The 25,719-nt window shown below is 44.7% G+C and overlaps 1 protein-coding gene across 2 annotated transcripts in view; it reads left to right on the top strand.

Annotated features, from left to right (window-relative positions):
- BASP1 (brain abundant membrane attached signal protein 1) overlaps positions 1–24,222 on the top strand; it is a 144,588-nt gene extending 120,366 nt beyond the window's left edge. For both annotated transcript variants that reach the window (XM_063922943.1, XM_063922944.1), the window contains exon 2: positions 22,611–24,222. In XM_063922943.1, coding sequence (XP_063779013.1) covers positions 22,621–23,334 — 714 coding nt within the window. In that variant the 5' untranslated portion in view covers positions 22,611–22,620 and the 3' untranslated portion in view covers positions 23,335–24,222. The remainder of the gene's footprint in view (positions 1–22,610) is intronic.
- The last annotated feature ends 1,497 nt before the right edge of the window (positions 24,223–25,719 follow it).

Here is a 25,719-nt window from a genome sequence, read left to right as displayed (position 1 = left end):
GGGTCAATAAAATGGTATCCTTATCCAGGGTATCAATTTCCGTCAATAAGGTATCTGTCCACGCTGCTACAGCGCTACAAACCCAAGCCGACACTATCGCCGGTCTGAGTAAGGTACCAGAATGTGTGTAAATGGACTTCAAGGTACCCTCCTGCTTGTGATCAGCAGGATCCCTATGGGTAGCCGTATCTTGGGATGGCAGCGCTACCTTTTTGGATAAGCGTGTCAACGCTTTGTCCACCCTAGGGGAGGATTCCCACCGTATCCTGTCCTTTGCCGGGAAAGAATACGCCATAAGAATCCTTTTGGGAATCTGCAGTTTCTTGTCTGGAGATTCCCACGCTTTTTCACACAACTCGTTCAGCTCATGAGAGGGGGAAAGGTTACCTCCGCTTTCTTTCCCTTAAACATGTGTACCCTCGTGTCAGGGACAGAGGGATCATCAGTGATATGCAGTACATCCTTTATTGCAATAATCATATATCGAACACTTTTAGCCAATTTTGGCTGTAATTTTGCATCATCGTAGTCGACACGAGTCAGAATCCGTGTCGGTATCAGTGTGTACTATTTGGGATAGTGGGCGCTTTTGAGACCCCGAAGGTCCCTGCAACATAGGGACAGGCAGGGGTTGACTCCCTTCTTGTTCCCTAGCTTCAGCTTTGTCCAATCTTTTGTGCAATAAATTCACATTAGCACTTAAAACATTCCACATATCCATCCAGTCAGGTGTCGGTGTTGTCGACGGAGACACCACACTCATTTGCTCCACCTCCTCCCTAGGAGAGCCTTCTACCTCAGACATGTCGACATACGTGTACCGACACACCACACACACAGGGAATCCTCTTATCTGAAGACAGTTCCCCCACAAGGCCCTTTGGAGAGACAGAGAGAGAGTATGCCAGCACACACCCAGCGCCAATGACCCAGGAAAAAACACAATATGTTTACCCAGAAAGCGCTGTAATCTGTATTTTGCGCCAAATTATGTGCCCCCCCCCCCTTCTTTAAAACCCTCTTTCACCGTGGATAAGCAGGGGAGAGTCCGGGGGGAGCTTCCTCTCTGCGCTGTGCTGTGGAGAAAATGGCGCTGGTGAGTGCTGAGCAACAAGCTCCGCCCCTCAGCGGCGGGCTTCGGTCCCGCTCAAATATTGAAAAAACTGGCGGGGGCTCTTTTTATATACAGTGCCTAGCTGTATATATGTACTTTTGCCAGAAAATTAGGTTTATATTGCTGCCCAGGGCGCCCGCCCTGCACCCTTACAGTGACTGCCGTGTGTGAGCTGTGTGGGAGCAATGGCGCACAGCATTACTGCTGTGCGTTACCTCTATGAAGATCTGAAGTCTTCTGCCGCCTCTGAAGTCTTCTTTCTTCTCATACTCACCCGGCTTCTATCTTCCGGCTCTGCGAGGAGGACGGCGGCGTGTACAGCGGCGGGGATATTGTCGAGCGACAGCGAAAATGGCACCAACACGGTCACGAGCTTTCTGGCCTCCCAGGATGCATTGGGGCCTCCACTATATAGTCCTGCCCACTGACTGTCAGATCAGTTCTTTCCACAGCGATTTTAGGCAGGAACATCAGGTAGAGACCTGTTTAGGCGATAAGAACACACATGCACACCCTTCCATACAAGAAGGAAGAGGTTTTAGTGATTGTCTAGATCCTCAAATCAGATGCGTCAGGGTGGGATCCCTGTGGATACCTGTGGACATAAGAGAAATCACGTTATCAACGGTAAATTCTTACCATAACGTATATTTCTCTGGCTGGGTCCACAGGATTATCCACAGGATAACATTGGGATTCCCAAAGCCATTTTAGTGGTGGGGACGCTCCTGATTGCACAGGAGGACCTTTCGCCCGAAGTCTGCGTCATGAGAGGCAAAAGTATCCAAGGCATAATGTCTAATGAATGTGTTTATGGAAGACCATGTGGCTGCCCTACATATCTGTTCTGCTGAAGCACCCTGTTGTGCTGCCCAAGAAGGACCTACCTTACGTGTAGAGTGTGCAGAGACATTAGCCGGAATAGGGAGATCTGCATGAGAATAAGCTTCTGATATTACCATTCGGAGCCATCTCGCCAGCGTCTGTTTACTAGCAGGCCATCCTCTTCTATGGAATCCGTAGAGGATGAAGAGAGAATCTGTTTTCCTGATGGCACTAGTACGATCTATGTAGATTCTTAAAGGCCGGACCACGTCCAGCGACGCTTCTCCCGCAGATAGTCCCGATACCTGAAAAGCTGGGACTACAATCTCTTCATTCAGGTGAAACTTTGATACCACCTTTGGAAGATAGCTAGATCTCATTCTGAGAACTGCTCTGTCTGGAAAAAAACTTAGGAAAGGAGACTTACATGATAATGCTCCTAAATCTGACACTCTTCTGGCTGACGCCATTGCCAGTAAAAAAAGAACTTTAACCATTAACCACTTAAGATCTGCTCTCTCAAGTGGTTCAAACAAAGGACCCTGGAGAAATTTAAGAACTAAATTCAAATCCCAGGGAGCTGCAGGAGGAACAAATGGAGGTTGAATATGTACTACTCCTTGAAAAAATGTACGTACATCCTGTAAATCAGCAATCTTCTGCTGAAATCATACAGTTAACGCTAAAACTTGAACCCTCAAGGAAGCAACTTCCAACCCTTTATCCAATCCTGCCTGAAGGAAATCCAAAATCCTAGCTACTTTAAAAGATCTCTGACTGAAATTTTTTCCAGTACACCAATGAATATAGGCTTGCCATATTCTATGATACACAGGGGCCGAAGAAGGCTTTCTTGCTCTAAGCATAGTTTGGATTACTTGTTTCGAAAATCCTTTAGCCTCTAAGATAGAGGTTTCAACAGCCACGCCGTCAAAGACAGGCGATCCAGATGACTGTGACAAGAAGGACCCTGCATTAGCAGATCTGGACGTTGAGGGAGCAGTATCGGTGCTTCCATGGACATTCTCAACAGATCTGTGTACCAATGCCTTCTTGGCCAAGCTGGAGCTATTAGAATGATCGCTCCTTTTGCCTGTTTTATCTTTCTCACTACTCTCGGTAACAGAGATATTGGCGGGAACAGATACGCCAGCTGAAACCTCCATTCTACTGACAGTGCGTCTACAAGGACCGCTCCTGGGTCCCTTGTTCTCGATCCATACCTTGGAACTTTGTTGTTTAGACGAGACGCCATAAGGTCTATCTCTGGTAGACCCCATCTGTTCACCAGTGTCTGAAACACTTCTGGGTGTAGTGCCCATTCGGTTTGCTGAATCGTGTGTCGACTGAGAAAATCCGCTTCCCAATTTAGTACACCCAGGACAAATACTGCTGACAATGCTGGGAGATGGAGTTCTGCCCATTTTAGAATGGGAGTTACTTCCTCCATCAGTCTCTTGCTGTGAGTTCCTCCTTGATGATTGAGGTATGCTACTGCCGTCGCATTGTCTGAGCGAATCTGGACTGGTCTTCCTTGTAGATTGTCCTTTGCCTGAACCAGAGCCAAGTAAATGGCCCTTATTTCTAACAGATTTATTGGCAGGCGACTTTCCCTTGGGGTCCACTTTTCTTGGAACCATAGGCTTCCGAGTACCGCCCCCCAGCCCTGCAGGCTGGCATCTGTTGTCAGGACTTGCCACTCTTTTATCCAAAAGGGTCTCCCCTTGTTTAAATGGTCTGTCTGTTGCCACCACGCTAGAGACCTTTTTACATTTACTGGAATCTCTATCATCTGCTTCTTTATCGTCTGATGATTTCCGTTCCATTTGGTCAGAATAAGGTGCTGCAACGGTCTGGAGTGGAATTGCGCATATTCCACCATGTCGAAGGTTGATACCATCAGACCCAACAGTCGCATTGCTGCATGGACTGACATTGTCTTGGCTTGCAACGCTTCCTGAGCCATGACCTGCACCTTGACTATCTTTTTCTCTGGTAAGAGAACTTTCTGTAGGTCTGAATCCAATATGGCCCCCAAATGAACCATCCGCTGTGACGGATTCAGGGACGACTTTTCCCAATTTATGAGCCACTCGTGTCTCTGTAAACAAACTATCGTCTGTTGAAGATGGCTCAACAGTAAATCTTGCGACTGTGCGAAGGTTAGCAGGTCGTCGAGGTATGGGAATATTCTTATCCCCTGTTTGCGCAGACAAGCTGCCATCACCACCATGATTTTGGTAAACACCCTGGGTGCTGTAGCTAGCCCGAACGGCATAGCCTGGAACTGGAAATGTTCCTGGAGGATGGCAGACCTGAGGTAACACTGATGTGATAGTGCTATAGGCACATGTAGGTAAGCATCCCGTACATCCAGGGATACCATGTAATCTCCCGGTTCCATAGCCAACATTATGGAGCGTAACGTCTCCATGTGGAACTTCGGGATCCATATGTATTTGTTCAACATTTTCAGATTTAGAATTGGTCGGTATGACCCATTTGGTTTCTGGATTAGAAATAGATTGGAGTAAAACCCCTGTCCCCTTTGTGATGTAGGTACTGGGACAATCACACCTGACTGCAGTCATTTTTGGACTGCTTCTTGCAGGGCATTGGCCTTCAACTCTATACGAGACGGGCTGGTGCAAAAAAAATCTTTGAGGCTGCCTCCTGAATGGGAACCCATACCCCTGAGATATTACCTTCTGCACCCAAGCATCTGCTGTTGACTGTTGCCATATGTGTGCAAAAAGAAGGAGTCAGCCCCCAACCCTGGAATCCTCCAGGCGGAGGCCCGTCTCTTCAGGCTGACGGTTTCTGTTCAGGTTTGGAAGCTGGCTTTTTGCTAGCCCACTGCTTCCTACCCCTGGATTTAAACTGGGGTTGCTTAGGCTCCTCTTTAGCTTTCGCTTTGCTTTGCCAACGAAATGAGTGAAATTTTAAACCCTTGGACTTAGGGTTATAAGCCGCCGGAAATCTGACCTTTTTCGATTCAGCCTCTGATTCTAGGATAAAGGTTTTCCAAATAATATATTACCGACAAAAGGCAATGCCTCCAATTCTTTCTTGGACACCACATCTGCCTTCCAGGTCCGTAGCCAAACTGCTCTGCGAGCGACTACTGTCAAGGCTGAAGCTTTAGAAGCAACCGTACCTACATCAATTGCTGCTTCTTACAAATACTGGGCAGATTGTCTTAAACGGCAAAAACGATCCTCTTGCTCCCTAGTAGGAGAAGGGATGTCATTCTCTAGTTCCTCTATCCATTCGCCCATCGCCTTTGCTACCCAGGCCGAAGCCATAGCAGGTCTTACCACTGCTACTACTAGAGAAAAAATATTTTTCAAAAGGCTCTCTACCCTTCTGTCTGTGACATCATTCAATGAGGTAGATGACCGTGGTAAAGCAGATTTATGCACGAGTCGCAGAACATGTGCATCTACTTTTGGAGGAACTTCTCTTTTCGAACAATCCACAACAGGAAATGGATAATAAGAATCCCATCTCTTAGGAATCTTATACATTTACTGGGCGCTGCCCAAGATTCATCCATCATTTCCGTCAGCTCATCTGATGCTGGGAATTCAGCTTTCACTGATTTTGTTCGTTTAAATACAGGTGCTTTAGCTTTTAACACTGTCTTGGCTGGCTCTTCCAACGAGAGAACAGCCTTCACAGCATTAATAAGTTCAGCTACATCTTCTGAACTAAAGCTCTGCGACTGATCATCATACGGAGTTGAATCTATTGTATCATCGTCATCCGATGTATCATCTTGTGTAGCCTGCCACACAGACGTATCTGTCTTAGTCTTACCTGCCCCTTGGTAGCTTGTAGAGGCTACTGGAACCAAACCATAGGAAGGGAGCTGCATGTATGGGTTCATAGTGTAACCTAACCCTTGAGGTGGTGCTACCGGAGCTAACCTGTCTGAAATTGAAGATAGAGTCTTTGCGAACATATTCCATGGTGGCTCTGTTGGTGGTTGAACCAACTCCTGTTTCTTACTTCGCTGAAAAGCGAAACAGTTTGCACACAAACCCTCATAAGTGACCAAATGATTCATATAAATTACCCCTGACTTACAAGATAAGCATGTTAGGGCTGTAGGAGTGCTTGATAAATTCTCCTCATCACTTTTGCCGCTCACAGACATGGTATTAACCTGTTATTGACTGACTACACAGTTTGTGACTGAAAATCACCCTATATGTCAGTATATAGAGGTGAGATCAATCTGACCACAGTGCACCTGATTTGAGGGTCAGAACAGGACTGATATTACACAGAAAAGTCAGCACACATACTAGCAGTCAGTCACATGTTAAAGCATTAGACATTGCCATATGAGAATACAACCTCCATAACAACTTATACATAAGTAGGAAAATTGTACTTCTGTTTTAAACTGGTTCTTTTTTTCAACATAACATGCAGAAAACACAGTAATATAAAGGTCTCATATGCAATAGGTACTAAAAATTAACAATGCATACTAAGAAGTAGAGAGAATTTTTAGTACTGTATACCCTGCCTCCGTAGAGCAGGATACAGGGAGACTCACCACACTTCCATATCCAAGCAAATCCGCTCGTAAGACGCTGAGTGGATTCAGACGCTACTGGTGTACACTGCCGCTCTAGATAACTGATAACGGACACGGACGCTCACCAACGGACACGGACGCTGAGCGACTTCCACGTGTATGCAGACGCTAAGGCCTGCGACTCGGTCTGGGCGGGTTTATCTCCAGTGTACACAACCGCAGCGTCTAAGCTGCGACCGAGTACCCTCGTGGTAGCGTCTGAGTCGGAAGTGAGGTCATTTAGTTCATGAAACGAGAAACACGCGGGAAATGGCCATGAACTCGGAGGAGGGACGACCAGGAGAGCGTCTGAATCCCCGTTGACTTAAACTCCCAGGATCGCGGCCTCTACTTAGTCCTGGCGCCTATGATCCACGGCGTGTAGCGCTGTCGCACTCTAGATGTTCGGCGCATCAACACACTGTTTGTTTGTAGTCTCCACCAAAATCAGTGTAGCTGTGTCCTGACCCCTCTAGTAAGAGGAAGTCCATAGACTCACCGTCTCCCCATGCTCCGGCCACAGCCTGGTTACGTCTGCTGGACCTGCTAGAACATCCGACACAGACGCCCGTCGAGACAGCACTGATACCCGAAGGTAGAATGCGTTTAAGACGCTGTTAAGATAAGTCGCTCAAAAAAAACAATATAGTAAGTCTATAAAAATAAAACAATAAAAGCTTGAGGCTGCTCTCACAGCAGCCCTATGACCATGCGGCTTCCTGCCGCACCAAGCAAAAAACTGATCAGACTGAGTCAGTTGGCGGGACTATATAGTGGAGGCCCCAATGCATCCTGGGAGGCCAGAAAGCTTGTGACCGTGTTGGTGCCATTTTCGCTGTCGCTCGACAATATCCCAATGTAATCCTGTGGACCAAGCCAGAGAAATTATAGGCAATTAGCAAGACACCCCCAATAAAGGAGTTGTTCTGCAGGTGGTGACCACAGACCACTTCTCAGCTCCTATGCTTTCTGGCTGATGTTTTGGTCACTTTTTAAAGCTGGCGGTGCTTTCAGTCTAGTGGTAGCATGAGACTGAGTCTACAACCCACACAAGTGGCTCAGGTAGTGCAGCTCATCCAGGATGGCACATCAATGCGAGCTGTGGCAAGAAGGTTTGCTGTGTCTGTCAGCGTAGTGTCCAGAGCATGGAGGCGCTACCAGGAGACAGGCCAGTACATCAGGAGACGTGGAGGAGGCCACAGGAGGGCAACAACCCAGCAGCAGGACCGCTGCCTCCGCCTTTGTGCAAGGAGGAACAGGAGGAGCACTGCCAGAGCCTCGCAAAATGACCTCCAGCAAGCCACAAATGTGCATGTGTCTACTCAAACGATCAGAAACAGACTCCATGAGGGTGGTATAAGGGCCTGACGTCCACAGGTGGGGGTTGTGCTTAAAGCACAACACCGTGCAGGACATTTGGAATTTACCAGAGAACACCAAGATTGGCAAATTCGCCACTGGCGCCCTGTGCTCTTCACAGATGAAAGCAGGTTCTCACTGAGCACGTGACAGACGTGACAGAGTCTGGAGACGCCAAGGAGAACGATCAGCTGCCTGCAACATCCTCCGCAATGACCGGTTTGGCAGTGGGTCAGTAATGGTGTGGGATGGCATTTCTTTGGGGGGCCGCATAGCCCTCCATGTGCTCGCCAGAGGTAGCCTGACTGCCATTAGGTACCGAGATGAGATCTTCAGACCCCTTGTGAGACTATATGCTGGTGCGGTTGGCCCTGGGTTCCTCCTAATGCAAGACAGTGCTAGACCTCATGTGGCTGGAGTGTGTCAGTAGTTCCTGCAAGACGAAGGCATTGATGCTATGGACTGGCCCGCCCATTCCCCAGACCTGAATCCAATTGAGCACATCTGGGACATCATGTCTCGCTCGGTATCCGTTCACATGGTCGACCATGTTATGCTCGACAGTCATTAGGTCGACCACTATTGGTCGACATTGACATGGACACATGGTCGACACATGAAAGGTCGACATGAGTTTTTTAACTTTTTTTTCTTTTGGGGAACTTTTCCATGCTTTACGATCCACATGGACTACGATTGGAACGGTAAAGTGTGCCGAGCGAAGCGAAGGCACCATGCCCGAAGCATGGCGAGCGAAGCGAGCCATGCGAGGGGACGGGTGCACTAAATGGGGTTCCCAGTCACTTTACGCAAAAAACGACACCAAAAAAAGTTAAAAAACTCATGTCGACCTTTCATGTGTCGACCAGTTTCATGTGTCGACCATGTGTCCATGTCGACCATGTCAATGTTGACCAATAGTGGTCGACCTAATGACTGTCGACCATAACATGGTCGACCATTCATACCGGAACCGTCTCGCTCCATCCACCAACGCTGATGTTGCACCACAGACTGTCCAGGTCTGGGAGGAGATCCCTCAGGAGACCATCCGCCACCTCATCAGGAGCATGCCCAGGCGTTGTAGGGAGGTCACACACACTACTGAGCCTCATTTTGACTTGTTTTAAGGACATTACATCAAAGTTGGATCAGCCTGTAGTGTGTTTTTCCACTTTAATTTTGATTGTGACTCCAAATCCAGACCTCCATGGGTTAATAAATTTGATTTCCATTGATAATTTTTGTGTGATTTTGTTGTCAGCACATTCAACTATGTAAAGAACAAAGTATTTAATAAGAATATTTCATTCATTCAGATCTATGTGTTATTTTAGTGTTCCCTTTATTTTTTTGAGCAGTGTACTTTGGTGGTAAAGATTAAGAAATCTTTGAAATAATAAAACTTGCAAATGGGAATAAACTCCCAAAATGGCAAAAAAAACCTAAAACAAAACCCCACTCGTTTTCACATTTCTCATTGGAGCTAATGTCCAGCTGTGTACATTACCATTGAATACGGTAGGCAGTCTTTGACTTATCTATGCACCACTATTGGGAACAAATAAAAGTCCGCAAAGATGGATGGTTGTAGTGCGCACTGTGACAGTTTGGGGAATTACGCCCCATTGCTGAGCACTAATTAGCACCTACTTCCCAGCATCAACAGACATTCCCAGAAATATGGCAGAGCCCTGTAAGTGAATAATTCCATTTTTTTGTAGTTATCAGAATAAACCAAGTTGAACTACTGTAATGAGTAGGAATCGTACAACATATTTCTGCATGTTTAGTGTATAATTATTTTCTTCTAAATCAGTGGGTGGGCGTGTGAGCGGGGAGGGGGGATGTTTGTGTGTGTCATCTGGCTGTTTATCCCTTGATGTGTACGTCACAGCCGCTGCACCGCTGCTAGGATCTTGCAAGATGATATCATCTTCTCGCAAGTCATTCTCTGCAGCTGGCTCTGGATGACCTCTTCAGAATCAGCAAGCTCCGGGAGGTGGGCAGGAACTGGGAGGTGCAGACATGCAGCTGGCTGGGCGTGGTCCATGGGTTTAAAGCTAGGTACACACTATACAATTATCTGGCAGATAATCTGCCAGCTCTGGCTGGTTGGAATGAAAATTTGGTAATGAATGAGAGAATTTATAAGACACAGTGTTATGTCTGTCACTCACAGTAACAGTTCTCAGCTCACAGTGTTGCTAACAGACTAGCTCCCAACGAGGTGACCAGCCCTGCTGCTGATTCTTACAACTGAGCTGAGCTGCCACTTCTAAAGCTAGCTACACACTATACAATCTGCCAGATCTGGCTGGTTGGAATGAAAATTTGGTAATGGATGAGAGCAAATGACAATCGCCCATTTGCTCCCAAACACTGGAAAATGAACAAAACCTGTCATTCATACAAAATAGTTAAACAAAAAATTAAACCAACTTGGATAACAGACCGTTTTTGTTCACTTTCCAGTTTTTTTTTTTTCCCAGTTTTGTTCTATTATTGTTGTTCTAATTGTAAAGCGCAACGGAATATGCTGCACTATATAAGAAACTGTTAATAAATATTAAATAAATAATGAACCTATCCCTTGTCTACAGGCTCCCCTTCATATCACATGTTTTAGTAACTGTGCGACTAGATCATTCCTATAGTGCCCAACATGTGCAGCTCTGACCACCTACCTAGTAGTATAGCCCCATGGTTTATTTAGATAGTGATTCACAGCATACCGCAATGTTTTCAGGCCTGTGCAAGGTTTGAGTAGCCCTGCAGTTCCTCTGCTGTGATCTCAGACACCAGCAGTACAGGTGCCATGTTACTTATTAACCTGTCATAACTATACCCAGGGAAACTGTTGGGCAGGTGAATCTGTACATGTGGCAGCAGGAATCTGGACAAGGGTGTGCCTGTGCCAGCTGACATAGCATAAAACGTGAACACAATCATAATACTATTGTGTTTTGCTGATCTTGGGTAAACTGTAATTGTTCACATTAAAAACTGATTCATACAATGATTTTCATCCAGCATCAAAATTAATGTGGTGATTACAGGGCAATTGGTCAATATAAAAAATTGGGTACATTTTTATGACTAAATATTCCCATTGACTAATCTTTACAACCTGGGTGTGTGCCTAGAAAAAGAGGACATTTATCAACTTTCCTCCATGGAAGTTCTGCAAGAGATGAGAACATGTTATTAAGGCACACTTATGTACTTAAAAGTAGCTATATCGCCTAATGTGAGCATTTGTTCATAGAAGTAATACCCCTTTTCCACTAGTTCTAAGAACGCTGGTAAATGTGCGGGGGCGCGCATTTACCCGTGTTTTTTCCTAGTGGAAACGGCCCCCCCTGCAAATTCCCGGATCAAGTGATCTGGGAATCCTACCCGGGAAGCTTGCCGGGTTGAACACGTCTTCAACCCGGTAAGCTGTGTAGTGTAAACGGAAGCCGCATCGATGCGACACTGCTCCCGTTCACAGTATATGGAAGGGCGGTGCTGGGAGATCATGTGATCTCCCAGCGCCGCCCCGGCCGCATCAGCAGCAGCGTCACCAACCCGGCAATATGCCGGGTTGAGTGAGCTAGTGTAGAAGGGGGCTCTAGCACGGGTCGCAGCCGTGTCAGGCTCCCGGCTGCAACCCGTGCTACGAGTGGAAAAGGGGTATAACTGACCTTTCACACAGGCGTACACACAGCATTTGTTTAATATGCACATTACACACAGCATTGGTTTTTACATTTAATCATTCCCATGTTATGACTAATGCATATCTGACAATGCAACGCCACATAAGAAGTCGTTTTCAAATGTAGGCCATCGCCACTTGCCATTCTTGATTTCAAAAACGCACGAAGTGTAGGGTCGGATTCTGAGTTGGGAGTACTTATAAATAAAGAGCAAGTAACTTTACACCTGGGCAAAACTGTGCTGCACTGCAGGTGGGGCAGGTGTAAAATGTGCAGCGAGATAAGTGTGGTGTGTCCAAACAAATCTACATTTTGCAGTGTAAAAATAAAGCTGTAAATACGTCCCAGTATCTTTGGTATGTATTCAAAGTAAGGTTATGTCAAAACTGTACTACTTTTAATTGTAATCCCTCCTCTAGCAGAACAGATTATTCGATCATGTGTCATAGAGGATTATGATCTTTTCAGTTGTTTCGCAACAATCCAAGCCTCACCACTATTATACACAGATGCCTGTACAAATGCTGATTGTGTCTTCATACTGCCAACTAGTCACCGTGGTTTTACTGAAGTCCCAGGACTAATCCATCACATGGATCACATGCTTCATTGTGGCTCTGATTATTGGAGTCATTATTTAAAACTGGACTACACACATTTCAGATTTTCTGGATAATACAATATAGTTGATTCAAAGAAAGTTACTCATTAACTTGCAACAGTGGTCATAAGGCCAGAATCACATGGAAACGCCATGCAAACTTAAGGTCAGCTTTTTCTGTCATTACTATAAATGATTGCAGCCCATGTTAATTTAATATTTTGCACCTCGTTGTGCTGTGATTATCACTGTGTAACTGTATTTCCTCATGACATAAAAACATTACAGCTTTGTAAGATCCCGACTCTAATCATGCAAAGTTTACCAACACCAGCTATGCATTTGGCCATTATTTTTTTTTCTTTGTGCAATTTAATTTAGCATGAATGTCAATAAAAAAAATTGTGCTAGTAATGCTTTTGTAGCAGTAAAAGTGCTGTATTCACATACTCTGTGTGTGTGTGTGTATATATCAGGGCCGGTTCTAGACCCAGTAGCTGTTGTGCCCCATTAGTTTTGCCCCCAGTAGCTGTTGTGCCCCCATTAGTTTTGCCCCCAGTAGCTGTTGTGCCCCCATTAGTTTTTCCCCCAGTAGCTGTTGTGCCCCCATTAGTTTTGCCCCCAGTAGCTGTTGTGCCCCCATTAGTTTTGCCACCATTGCTCTGCCCCTAGTAAAAATAAAAATCAAGAATACTCACCAGCCCCGTTCCTGTTTCCCGACCACTGCTGCCGTCTGTCTTCCAGCGCCGCTCCTTGGATCCATAGGAGCGCATAGACAGTCACTAGAGGTCAATTATGACCCCTAGCGTCTATGACTGTCCTAAACTGCCTTGGGACAGCGGCGCCCCGGGCAAAAGTACAGTTTTCGGGGGATGCTTGCAAATTTTAAGTGTGCCCTAAATGTACCGTAGAGGGAGCGCAGCAGATATCTTGGATAACACCATCTGCAGCAGGTGTCATTATCAGGGCCATATTAACAGTGGAGGGGGCCCATGTGTAGTCTACGTTTGGGCCCTCTTCTCTCTAACTGGCAGCTGTGCAGTGCATTTGTGAGGAGACTCTGGTGCTGTACACAATAACATAGTTAATCAGAGGATTCCATTTATAAAGGCATTATCATAAGAAAGCAGCATTGTTATAACCACATTTCTTTTGCTAATATGGTAACAGTCTAGACTATATCATATCCTACTTTTTACCCCTTTAACAAACTCTCGCCACCTTTCACAGTAGATGGAAAAAGAGTTTAAACCTATGTACATAACCGTAGTAAACACTTGCCAAATGTGCGCCCATATCTGGTAGTAATAGTCCTAACTATCTGCAACTGGTATAGAAGGTTTCTGTCTGATCACTGGGCTACCCTGGTAGGAGAGCAAGCATCTAATAATGAGCAAATGACTTGCTTGAAAAATACTCCCATGTGGTACTGTAGCTTTACTAAAGCTTCTAAAGCAGATTATACTCATGGAGGTAGAATTACTAAAGCTTCTACAAAATGAAAGTGCAGCTGTTGCCCATGGCAACCTATCAGATTCTATGATTTTATAGAATGGGATAGAGAAACTATAAATAGAATCTGGTTGCTATGGGCAACTCCTCCATTTTTATTTCTCTGACGTCCTAGTGGATGCTGGGAACTCCGTAAGGACCATGGGGAATAGACGGGCTCCGCAGGAGACTGGGCACTCTAAAAGAAAGATTAGGTACTATCTGGTGTGCACTGGCTCCTCCCACTATGACCCTCCTCCAGACCTCAGTTAGATTTCTGTGCCCGGCCGAGCTGGATGCACACTTGGGGCTCTCCTGAGCTCCTAGAAAGAAAGTTTATTTTAGGTTTTTTATTTTACAGTGAGACCTGCTGGCAACAGGCTCACTGCATCGAGGGACTAAGGGGAGAAGAAGCGAACCTACCTGCTTGCAGCTAGCTTGGGCTTCTTAGGCTACTGGACACCATTAGCTCCAGAGGGATCGACCGCAGGACCCGTCCTTGGTGTTCGTTCCCGGAGCCGCGCCGCCGTCCCCCTTACAGAGCCAGAAGCACGAAGATGGTCCGGAAAATCGGCGGCAGAAGACTTCAGTCTTCACCAAGGTAGCGCACAGCACTGCAGCTGTGCGCCATTGCTCCTCATGTACACCTCACACTCCGGTCACTGATGGGTGCAGGGCGCTGGGGGGGGGCGCCCTGAGCAGCAATAAAAACACCTTGGCTGGCAAAATAATCACAATATATAGCCCCAGAGGCTATATATGTGATAAATACCCCTGCCAGAATCCATAAAAAAGCGGGAGAAAAGTCCGCGAAAAAGGGGCGGAGCTATCTCCCTCAGCACACTGGCGCCATTTTCTCTTCACAGTGCAGCTGGAAGACAGCTCCCCAGGCTCTCCCCTGTAGTTTGCAGGCTCAAAGGGTTAAAAAGAGAGGGGGGGCACTAAATTTAGGCGCAATATTGTATATACAAGCAGCTATTGGGAAAAATTCACTCAATATAGTGTTAATCCCTAAATTATATAGCACTCTGGTGTGTGCTGGCATACTCTCTCTCTGTCTCCCCAAAGGGCTGTGTGGGGTCCTGTCCTCAGTCAGAGCATTCCCTGTGTGTGTGCGGTGTGTCGGTACGGCTGTGTCGACACGTTTGATGAGGAGGCTTATGTGGTGGCAGAGCAGATGCCGATAAATGTGATGTCGCCCCCTGTGGGGCCGACACCAGAGTGGATGGATAGGTGGAAGGTATAAACCGACAGTGTCAACTCCTTACATAAAAGGCTGGATGACGTAACAGCTGTGGGACAGCCGGCTTCTCAGCCCGCGCCTACCCAGGCGTCTCAAAGGCCATCAGGGGCTCAAAAACGCCCGCTCCCTCAGATGGCAGACACAGATGTCGACACGGAGTCTGACTCCAGTGTCGACGAGGTTGAGACATATACACAATCCACTAGGAACATCCGTTACATGATCCCGGCAATAAAAAATGTGTTACACACTTCTGACATTAACCCAAGTACCACTAAAAAAGGGTTTTATGTTTGGGGAGAAAAAGCAGGCAGTGTTTTGTTCCCCAATCAAATGAGTGAATGAAGTGTGAAAAAGCGTGGGTTCCCCCGATAAGAAACTGGTAATTTCTAAAAAGTTACTGATGGCGTACCCTTTCTCGCCAGAGGATAAGTTACGCTGGGAGATATCCCCTAGGGTGGATAAGGCGCTCACACGTTTGTCAAAAAAGGTGGCACTGCCGTCTTAGGATACGGCCACTTTGAAGGTACCTGCTGATAAAAAGCAGGAGGCTATCCTGAAGTCTGTATTTACACACTCGGGTACTAGACTGAGACCTGCAGATAGTGCTGCTGCAGCGTGGTCTGTGACCCTGTCAAACAGGGATACTATTTTGCGAACATAAGAGCATATTAAAGATGTCGTCTTATATATGAGGGATGCACAGAGGGATATTTTGCCGGCTGGCATCCAGAATTAATGCAATGTCCATTCTGTCAGGAGGGTATTCGAGACCCGACACTGGACAGGTGATGCTGACTTTAAAAGGCACATAGAGCCTTATAAGGGTGAGGAATTGTTTGGGGATGGTCTCTGGGACCTCGTATCCACAGCAACAGCTGGGAAAAATTTTTTTTTACCTCAGGTTTCCTCACAGCCTAAGAAAGCACTGTATTATCAGGTACAGTCCTTTCGGCTTCAGAAAAGCAAGCGGGTCAAAGGCGCTTCCTTTCTGCACAGAGACGAGGGAAGAGGGAAAAAGCTGCACCAGTCAGCCAGTTCCCAGAATCAAAATTCTTCCCCCGCTTCCTCTGAGTCCACCGCATGACGCGGGGGCTCCACAGGCGTAGCCAGGTACGGTGGGGGGCCGCCTCAAAAATTTCAGCGATCAGTGGGCTCGCTCACAGGTGGATCCCTGGATCCTTCAAGTAGTATCTCAGGGGTACAAGCTGGAATTCGAGGCGTCTCCCCCCCGCCGTTTCCTCAAATCTGCCTTGCCGACAACTCCCTCAGGCAGGGAGGCTGTGCTAGAGGCAATTCACAAGCTGTATTCCCAGCAGGTGATAGTCAAGGTGCCCCTACTTCAACAAGGACGGGGTTACTATTCCACACTGTTTGTGGTACCGAAACCGGACGGTTCGGTGAGACCCATTTTAAATTTGAAATCCTTGAACACATACATAAAAAAATTCAAGTTCAAGATGGAATCGGTTAGGGCGGTTATTGCAAGCCTGGAGGAGGGGGATTACAGGGTATCCCTGGACATCAAGGATGCTTACCTACATGTCCCCATTTACCATCCTCACCAGGAGTACCTCAGATTTGTGGTACAGGATTGCCATTACCAATTCCAAACACTGCCGTTTGGACTGTCCACGGCACCTAGGGTCTTTACCAAGGTAATGGCAGAAATGATGATACTCCTTCGAAAAAAGGGAGTTTTAATTATCCCGTACTTGGACGATCTCCTTATAAAGGCGAGGTCCAAGGAGCAGTTGTTGGTCGGAGTAGCACTATCTCGGGAAGTGCTACAACAGCACGGATGGATTCTAAACATTCCAAAGTCACAGCTGGTTCCTACCACACGCCTACTGTTCCTGGGGATGGTTCTGGACACAGAACAGAAAAAAGTGTTTCTCCCGCAGGAGAAAGCCAAGGAGCTGTCATCTCTAGTCAGAGACCTCCTGAAACCAAAACAGGTATCGGTGCATCACTGCACACGAGTCCTGGGAAAAATGGTAGCTTCTTACGAAGCAAATTCCATTCGGCAGGTTCCATGCAAGAACCTTTCAGTGGGATCTCTTGGACAAGTGGTCGGGATCGCATCTTCAGATGCATCGGCTGATAACCCTGTCTCCAAGGACCAGGGTATCTCTACTGTGGTGGCTGCAGAGTGCTCATCTTCAAGAGGGCCGCAGATTCGGCATACAGGACTGGGTCCTGGTAACCACGGATGCCAGCCTTCGAGGCTGGGGGGAAGTCACACAGGGAAGAAATTTCCAAGGACTTTGGTCAAGTCAGGAGTCGTCCCTACACATAAATATTCTGGAACTGAGGGCCATTTACAAGGCCCTAAGTCTGGCAAGGCCTCTGCTTCAAAACCAGCCGGTACTGATCCAATCAGACAACATCACGGCAGTCGCCCATGTAAACCGACAGGGCGGCACAAGAAGCAGGATGGCGATGGCAGAAGCCACAAGGATTCTCCGATGGGCGGAAAATCACGTCTTAGCACTGTCAGCAGTGTTCATTCCGGGAGTGGACAACTGGGAAGCAGACTTCCTCAGCAGACACGACCTACACCCGGGAGAGTGGGGACTTCATCCAGAAGTCTTCCAACTGTTGGTAAACCGTTGGGAAAGGCCACAGGTGGACATGATGGCGTCCCGCCTAAACAAAAAACTAGATATTGCGCCAGGTCAAGGGACCCTCAGGCAATAGCTGTGGACGCTCTAGTGACACCGTGGGTGTACCAGTCGGTTTATGTATTCCCTCCTCTGCCTCTCCATACCAAAGGTACTGAGAATAATAAGAAAACGAGGAGTAAGAACGATACTCGTGGTTCCGGATTGGCCAAGAAGAGCTTGGTACCCAGAACTTCAAGAAATGATATCAGAGGACCCATGGCCTCTACCGCTCAGACAGGATCTGCTACAGCAGGGGCCCTGTCTGTTCCAAGACTTACCGCGGCTGCGTTTGACGGCATGGCGGTTGAATTCCGGATCCTAAAGGAAAAGGGCATTCCGGAGGAAGTCATTCCTACGCTGATAAAAGCCAGGAAAGAAGTAACCGCAAACCATTATCACCGTATTTGGCGAAAATATGTTGCGTGGTGTGAGGCCAGGAAGGCCCCAACAGAGGAATTTCAGCTGGGTCGTTTTCTGCACTTCATACAGTCAGGAGTGACTATGGGCCTAAACGTGGGTTCCATTAAGGTCCAGATTTCGGCTCTGTCGATTTTCTTCCAGAAAGAACTGGCTTCACTGCCTGGAGTTCAGACATTTGTAAAGGGAGTGCTACATATTCAGCCCCCTTTTGTGCCTCCTGTGGCACCTTGGGATCTCAACGTGGTGTTGAGTTTCCTAAAATCACATTGGTTTGAGCCACTTAAAACTCTGGATTTGAAATATCTCACGTGGAAAGTGGTCATGTTATTGGCCTTGGCTTCGGCCAGGCGTGTGTCAGAATTGGCGGCTTTGTCATGTAAAAGTCCTTATCTGATTTTCCATATGGATAGGGCAGAATTGAGGACTCGTCCCCAGTTTCTCCCTAAGGTGGTATCAGCTTTTCACTTGAACCAACCTATTGTAGTGCCTGCGGCTACTAGGGACTTGGAAGACTCCAAGTTACTGGACGTAGTCAGGGCCTTAAAAATTTATTTTTCCAGGACGGCTGGAGTCAGGAAAACTGACTTGCTTTTTATCCTGTAGGCACCCAACAAAATAGGTGCTCCTGCTTCTAAGCAGACTATTGCTCGCTGAATTTGTAGCACAATTCAGCTGGAGCATTCTGCGGCTGGATTGCCGCATCCTAAATCAGTAAAAGCCCATTCCACGAGAAAAGTGGGCTCATCTTGGGCGGCTGCCCGAGGGGTCTCGGCTTTACAACTTTGCCGAGCTGCAACTTGGTCAGGGGCAAACACGTTTGCTAAATTCTACAAATTTGATACCCTGGCTGAGGAGGACCTTGAGTTCTCTCATTCGGTGCTGCAGAGTCATCCGCACTCTCCCGCCCGTTTGGGAGCTTTGGTATAATCCCCATGGTCCTTACGGAGTTCCCAGCATCCACTAGGACGTCCGAGAAAATAAGATTTTACTCACCGGTAAATCTATTTCTCGTAGTCCGTAGTGGATGCTGGGCGCCCATCCCAAGTGCGGATTGTCTGCAATACTTGTATGTAGTTATTGCCTAACTAAGGGTTATTGTTGAGCCATCTGTTGAGAGGCTCAGTTATATTTCATACTGTTAACTGGGTATAGTATCACGAGTTATACGGTGTGATTGGTGTGGCTGGTATGAGTCTTACCCGGGATTCAAAATCCTTCCTTATTGTGTCAGCTCTTCCGGGCACAGTATCCTAACTGAGGTCTGGAGGAGGGTCATAGTGGGAGGAGCCAGTGCACACCAGATAGTACCTAATCTTTCTTTTAGAGTGCCCAGTCTCCTGCGGAGCCCTTCTATTCCCCATGGTCCTTACGGAGTTCCCAGCATCCACTATGGACTACGAGAAATAGATTTACCGGTGAGTAAAATCTTATTTTTTTTTTCTTCCATTTTTAGAAGCTTTAGTAACTCTACCCTCATGAATACAATTCTGGAAATGTCAGGTGTTTGACTCAATAGATCATTCAATTAAAATGATCTATCTAATCTGTCTGCATCCAGATATCTAAAAATGTAGGTACAGAACAGAAGCTATATTCCAAACCCATGATTTGTATGATGTATCCATTTCTGAGGATGACTGATTTCTCATTCCTAATGATTCTAAAATATGTTAAATTCTGGAGTGCAGAAAAGTTTCCCTTTATTTCATCTAATGTAACTGTTAATAGTATACATTCAGATAATCTGTGCCGTACAATTTGATTTTGCTATACAAATGCAAATTGGGACAGTTTTTGTGTACACTCAAAGGGTCCGATTACATTTTTCTCTGCAGCCACAATGCAATTGTATGCCGTATAGGCGTCCAGCAGCCGCGAAGGACAGTTTTTCTTTCTCGCAGCCTCCTGAGGTGCGAGAAAAACAAGTGTGTAAACTGGGCACTTTGCCTGTCCAAATGATAGTTTGGATGCCCAAAGAAGGGAGATTAGACGGATTTAGCCATTTTAGATGGGGTTTTTAGACGCTCAGAGAGTATAGTCCTCCCTAAAAGCTCTCACCTCCGTATAAAATCCTTGAAATGAGGTGAGCTCCTATAATTGAGCATACATTCCTCCCAACATTGCTGACACTCATGACAAAGTGGATTGCTGTCAAGACAGCCAATTACAACACTTTGGACGTATGACACGTCCTATATGCCACTTCGGCTTTATGACATTACTGTATGTAGATACACTCAAACTCCTTGCACCAGCATTTGTACATATGCCGTTTGACACTACACTTTTTCTTCTTGATCTCTCAAATGTCCACTGGTTATACCTTGCAATGGAAGGCTTTACTTGGAATAGATACAAGTAAACAGGACTCCATTGTACAGTAAGCAATAACTATGCTATTATAGCCATGCCATCATAAGATCTAACTTTTCTGCAAGATTATTATGGTAAGACATTTAGGGAGGAATTCAGTTAGCCACTGTAAATTACTGCGGCTAATTGATCCCTGGGGTCTTATTCAATTATTATTCAATTTCCCAACAGCCAGCAGTATCGGGGCAATAAATTGCAGTAAAGTCCCGTTTCCTTTTGTATGAAATTTATTGTTTTCAATTGAACCTCCCTTAATCTGAATACACTAAACTCCAAATCACACAAAAAAATAAGACCAATAAATACAGAAAGTTATTATTAATAATAATATTTCTTTATTTTTTCTTTCAAAATATTTTGTAGTAATTTGTACATCATCCCCAAGTCCACACTATTTCTAAAGGTGTTAAGCAAAGTTGTCCCGTAATAATGTTTTAAGAAGAAAAAAAAAGTGTGTGTCACTCTGCAGGCTCTAGTCTTCCTGTTTTCCGGGGAGGCTTCATGTCCTATCCCAAGATAGATGCTGAGATCCCTAGTAAGTATGCGCAGAGCCATCTTGAAACATTGTGTAGTGAGACCTTGTGGGAGACAGAAGCCTCCTGCTTAGCGCCTACCGATTTGCAGTATACACTCACTGGGCAGGATGCACTAATAGGAACAGGGTTTTACAGCATTTCCCGTATGCATTAACCCCCGGTCGCAGATTTACGATACGGAGGGTCTCATCAGCAAAAGGTGACATTACCCTATAGAAGCCTATGTTCTTAACTCCTATGGGCTTATCTCCCAGCATACCCCGCGGCCACTGCATCTCTGCGCATGCCAGATGGACTCACGGGTCATAAACCCGGAAGTCCATGAAAGGGAGCACATTGCGAAGGACAGCTTTTATTGGAAGAGCTGTCATTCGCAATACCGGACACATGTCGGTGCAATGATCGTCGAAGTGTGGCGGGATATACACTGTACGGTTAGTACATCCCGCCCATTGGCTATTGAGCTGTGTGAAGCCATGCTGTGCTCAAACTGCACTCCGTCACCAGTGTACATGTATCAGTGATTATGGCAGTACTTGTTTTCTATCTTTATCTATCTATAAATCAACAACACTGGTTAAGTAATTGGGCCTATAGCTTGAGTCATCCGCTGGTGTGTGCCTCTATAACTGCTGTATTAGCACCTGCACACACACATCATTTCCAACATAAATGGGACTCTTCTCCCTTACAGGTTTTAGCACAGTTCCAAGCTTTGCTGACTAGCTTTATTATATAAGAGTAAAGTTACACAGTTTTAGACTTTCAAATAGAAAATAACTTTGGTTATAATGATAGTGGAAAATCTACGAATTTCTTCAATTTTTTTATAATCTGTTATTATGCAAGAGTAACCCTTGCAGTAGTGAAATCGGGTTTCTAATGCTTGAACTTACCTGTCACTTGACATTAAAAAAATTGTGTTTAGTCGCTTATTGAATGTGACAGTTAGTCAGCCATGGATTTTTTAGAAGATTGCTTTAGTGTTTTTTGTGTGGCAGAATGGGGACACTTTTTTTATATATATTTAGTTAGATGACTTGTGATGTATTTTATATCTATCTATGGGATAATATAGTTTGCATTTTTTAGTTTGGATAATTTTGATGATTGATGACTTTATAAAATGAACATAGTAAAACTTTGTGATTAATTAGCTTCTGGGTGCTATAATGCATAATATTTAATTGGAAAGTTTAACACCTACAAGCACAAATCAGATGGATTACGGCTTTTATTATGTCTTGTGTACATCTGGGATTCTAGTTTTTATTTGGGAAATGTAGTTTGTCTTATGTCAGCAATTACAATTACATTGTTATAGCATTGCTGCAATTCTAATTAAAGCTGGCACAAATATATGATATTATAAATTAATGGTGTAAGGTGGATCGCTAAATTGGATCCTAAAATGAAATCTGGCAAATAATTAGCAGCATATATTCATAACAAAATGGAGTCTCATTCCAACATATTTACTAGGGTTTTGTATTCCTAATTAATGTTGTTGTAATTTGATGATTAGTAAAGAGCACAGACTGTAGAAATATGAACGTGCAGGGATTCCTGTTGGAATTTTATTCACAACGCATATTTTAGTCAAGACGATAATATTTATACATTTATGTAAATTTGAAATTCTTGAGATAGTCTCTCCTGGATATATCAGTGACGCTGTGTTTTACTTTTCCAGGGCTTTAACCATGGGAGGAAAGTTGAGCAAGAAGAAGAAGGGGTACAATGTTAATGATGACAAATCAAAAGATAAGGACAAAAAGGCAGATGAAGCCAATACAGAAGAAGAAGCGGCAACTAAAACTAATGAGGAGACCCAGCCTGTTGTAGAGAATGCTGACGCAAAAGAAAATAAAGAAGAGAAGAACGATAAAGAGGCCCAGCCTGCGGAGAACAAATCTGAGGTCAAAGAAGGGGAGAAAGAGGCAACTAAGGATGCAGTACAAAAAACAGAATCTGAGAAGACAGAGGCTTGCTCCGATGCTAAGGCAGAACCTCAGAGCGCTGAACCTCCTGTATCTAAGCAAGAGGAACCAACTGCTGCAACTCCTGCTCCAGCCGCCACTAGCGAAGGCTCTAAAGTCTCTGAGCCTACAACAGAGGCAAAAGCTTCCCAACCATCAGAAGCACCAGCACCAAGTAAAGTAGATGAAAAGAGCAAAGAGGATGGGGAAGTGCAAAAGACTGAGGCTCCCTCTGCACCAGAGGTCAAAACGGAGACCGCTCCAGCCTCAGACTCAAAACCTAGCAGTGAGGCTGCTCCATCTTCCGGGAAGTCTCCAGAACCTGAAGCATCTAGTTCTTCTACTAAGGCCTCAGAGCCTGCAGGACCAGCTGATGAAGTTAAAGCTGTTGACATCCCAGCAGCTAATTCTGATCAAACCGTAGCAGTTCAAGAGTAAGATGGACAGCCTGTTTGAAATAACCACTTAAAACAACCTGCAATGATGTTTTTCTTTGTTTTTGATTTATATATTTTTTTCAGCCATACTAACAAACTTGATTTAGATTTGAAATAAGTACATGTAATGGCCAGAAACAATATAAAATTCCAAATAGTATTTTTGTGGGGGAGAAAATGTACAATATACACATTCCACTAACTCTATTAATTAATAGATAAATGAAACAAAAAAAAGTTTAAGATGTTTGTGAGCATTTTTTTTCTTTTTTTTTTACATCAAAGCAGCATCTGCAAAATGAAAAGTCAAGATACAATAATATTGTTTTGTTCTCCCTTCTGCAATAAGATTGCAGGAGAAATGTTTTTTGAATTTGCCCATAGGGCTTGTGCCAAGGCAATCAAATCTTTTTAGGAAATTTTATTTTCATTTGCAGTCATTTTTTTCTTTTTCTTTTTTTCTAAATGCAGTAAATAATGGCCAAACGTTTCCAACCGAACCAACTTTAGCTGTCTCTTATTCCTCTCCAGATATTTTGGAAGTAACAACATCCTCATTCTACTTAGTCTACCTAGATTTCTCATGATGAATTAATGCATGTCTGTGGTTGGGTGCACCTGTAGTTCTGTTTATTGGTCAGTGGAAATAATAATAAAAAAAAAGTCTGCGTTGATTTGCAGTTCCAGTTTTTCTTCCATTCTATGTCACAGACACCAACACAACACTCATTGGAAAGCAAGTAACTAATAAAAAATAAAAAAATTTAAAAAAAAATTGCAAAATTAAAAAAGAAAAAAAAAAAAGGAAGATGTAAATGGATGCTTTGAAAATATATGTAATTGTATAAATGGTGCAACAGTAATAAAAGTAAAATAATTAAGAAACAAATGCTTAGCAGTTGAATCCTTTTTATTCATTTTATTTTATTTCATTTCATACTCATTTAATATTAGTTTGCTACCATAAAGTGTTGAAAGGTGTGAAACACTCCTCCTGGAATATTTCTATTTTCCAGTCACTTCATTTAACTCTGTTTGCTTTATGACTTGAGGGATGCTGAAAGTGATCATATGTTTGGTGTGTTGGCTCTAAGCTGACAGCAGCTTATTCAGCTTATGTGGTGGGACATAGCTAACAGTTGGACCTCTCAGATGTATGTATATAATGTCAAATATGACTGATTGGGCCATTCAGTGGTTGGGCCGAAACCACCAGATCTATTTGTGTATGACCACCATAAGTACATTTTTATAGAGTAAACTTCAAGTGCTTGTTTTCCTTTTTTTATACTTTGTTTTTCTGTTTTAAACTTGTGAACCTTCCCAATAAAGGAATATTACCAAGAACACATATCCACATGACAATAACTGTATAAGACACTATATCTACTTGATCATTGTTTATATGGATAGTCTAAGTGTTCTCTTGTTTTCTGAAAGCATAGTAAAGAACTAAGGGGCCCATGTATCAACAAGTTGTAGCTACTTAAAACTCGTTAAGTATGATAAATGGTGGTCCAGCCAATCAGCTCATAAATAATTTTTTAAACACATGACATTTAGGAGCTAATTGGCTGAGCACCAGTTATCATACACAATGAGTTTTAAATAGCTAAACTCGTTGATAAATTGGCCCCTAAGACTGTTGCTTTCATGTAATTTCTCATCACCAATACTAGAATGCTGATGAGTTATTTATTTTACATTTATTAAACTAGAGCTAATGTCTTAAGACTAATGCCCCTATGTATCAAATCTTGGATAGAGATAAAGGGGAATTCAATTGTGGCCAAAGGTTGCAAATTGCCGTTGCCACTGTGTTTAAATGCTGGCAACAGCAGCCCTTCTTGCACCCTTTGCCCAGCCAATTTGTGTTACGGGGTAGCGTAAAGCCACGCTGATTTGTCAGGGTGGATAATTTCACCCACAATTGAATTCCCCCCTATTTGTTAGAGACTGTTTGAAAAATTACAGGAGCCGATTGGTTGTTACTTTATCCACTATTACTTTCAAAGGCTTAGTACATCTGCCCCTTACTATCTCTTAAAGTATTAAAGTGCATTAATTATATACTAGATGATGTGCCCGGTTTCAACAGGGGCGGAACATTTTACCCCCTTTCACCCCCTTAGCACTAGAGAAATCCCTACTTAGTGGGTGCCTTCAAATAACACTCAGTTTCCAGACCACAAATTAGGCCACATGTTCCAGGTCATTCAGCAGGTGCAGAGAGTTCACCACCGCACAATGGCCATGCATTGTAAATGGCAGGCAGACGTTTCCCACAAAACTCTGAAACAAAGCAACCAATTACAACGCTTACATGATTCTGCAAACCTATGGATCAAAAGCTATAATTCGGTATACGATGTGCCCTGTTCAGACG

This window comes from Pseudophryne corroboree, chromosome 5, assembly GCF_028390025.1.
Source record: "Pseudophryne corroboree isolate aPseCor3 chromosome 5, aPseCor3.hap2, whole genome shotgun sequence".
Lineage (NCBI taxonomy): Eukaryota > Metazoa > Chordata > Amphibia > Anura > Myobatrachidae > Pseudophryne > Pseudophryne corroboree.
This window is presented reverse-complemented; position numbering and strand designations above follow the sequence as displayed.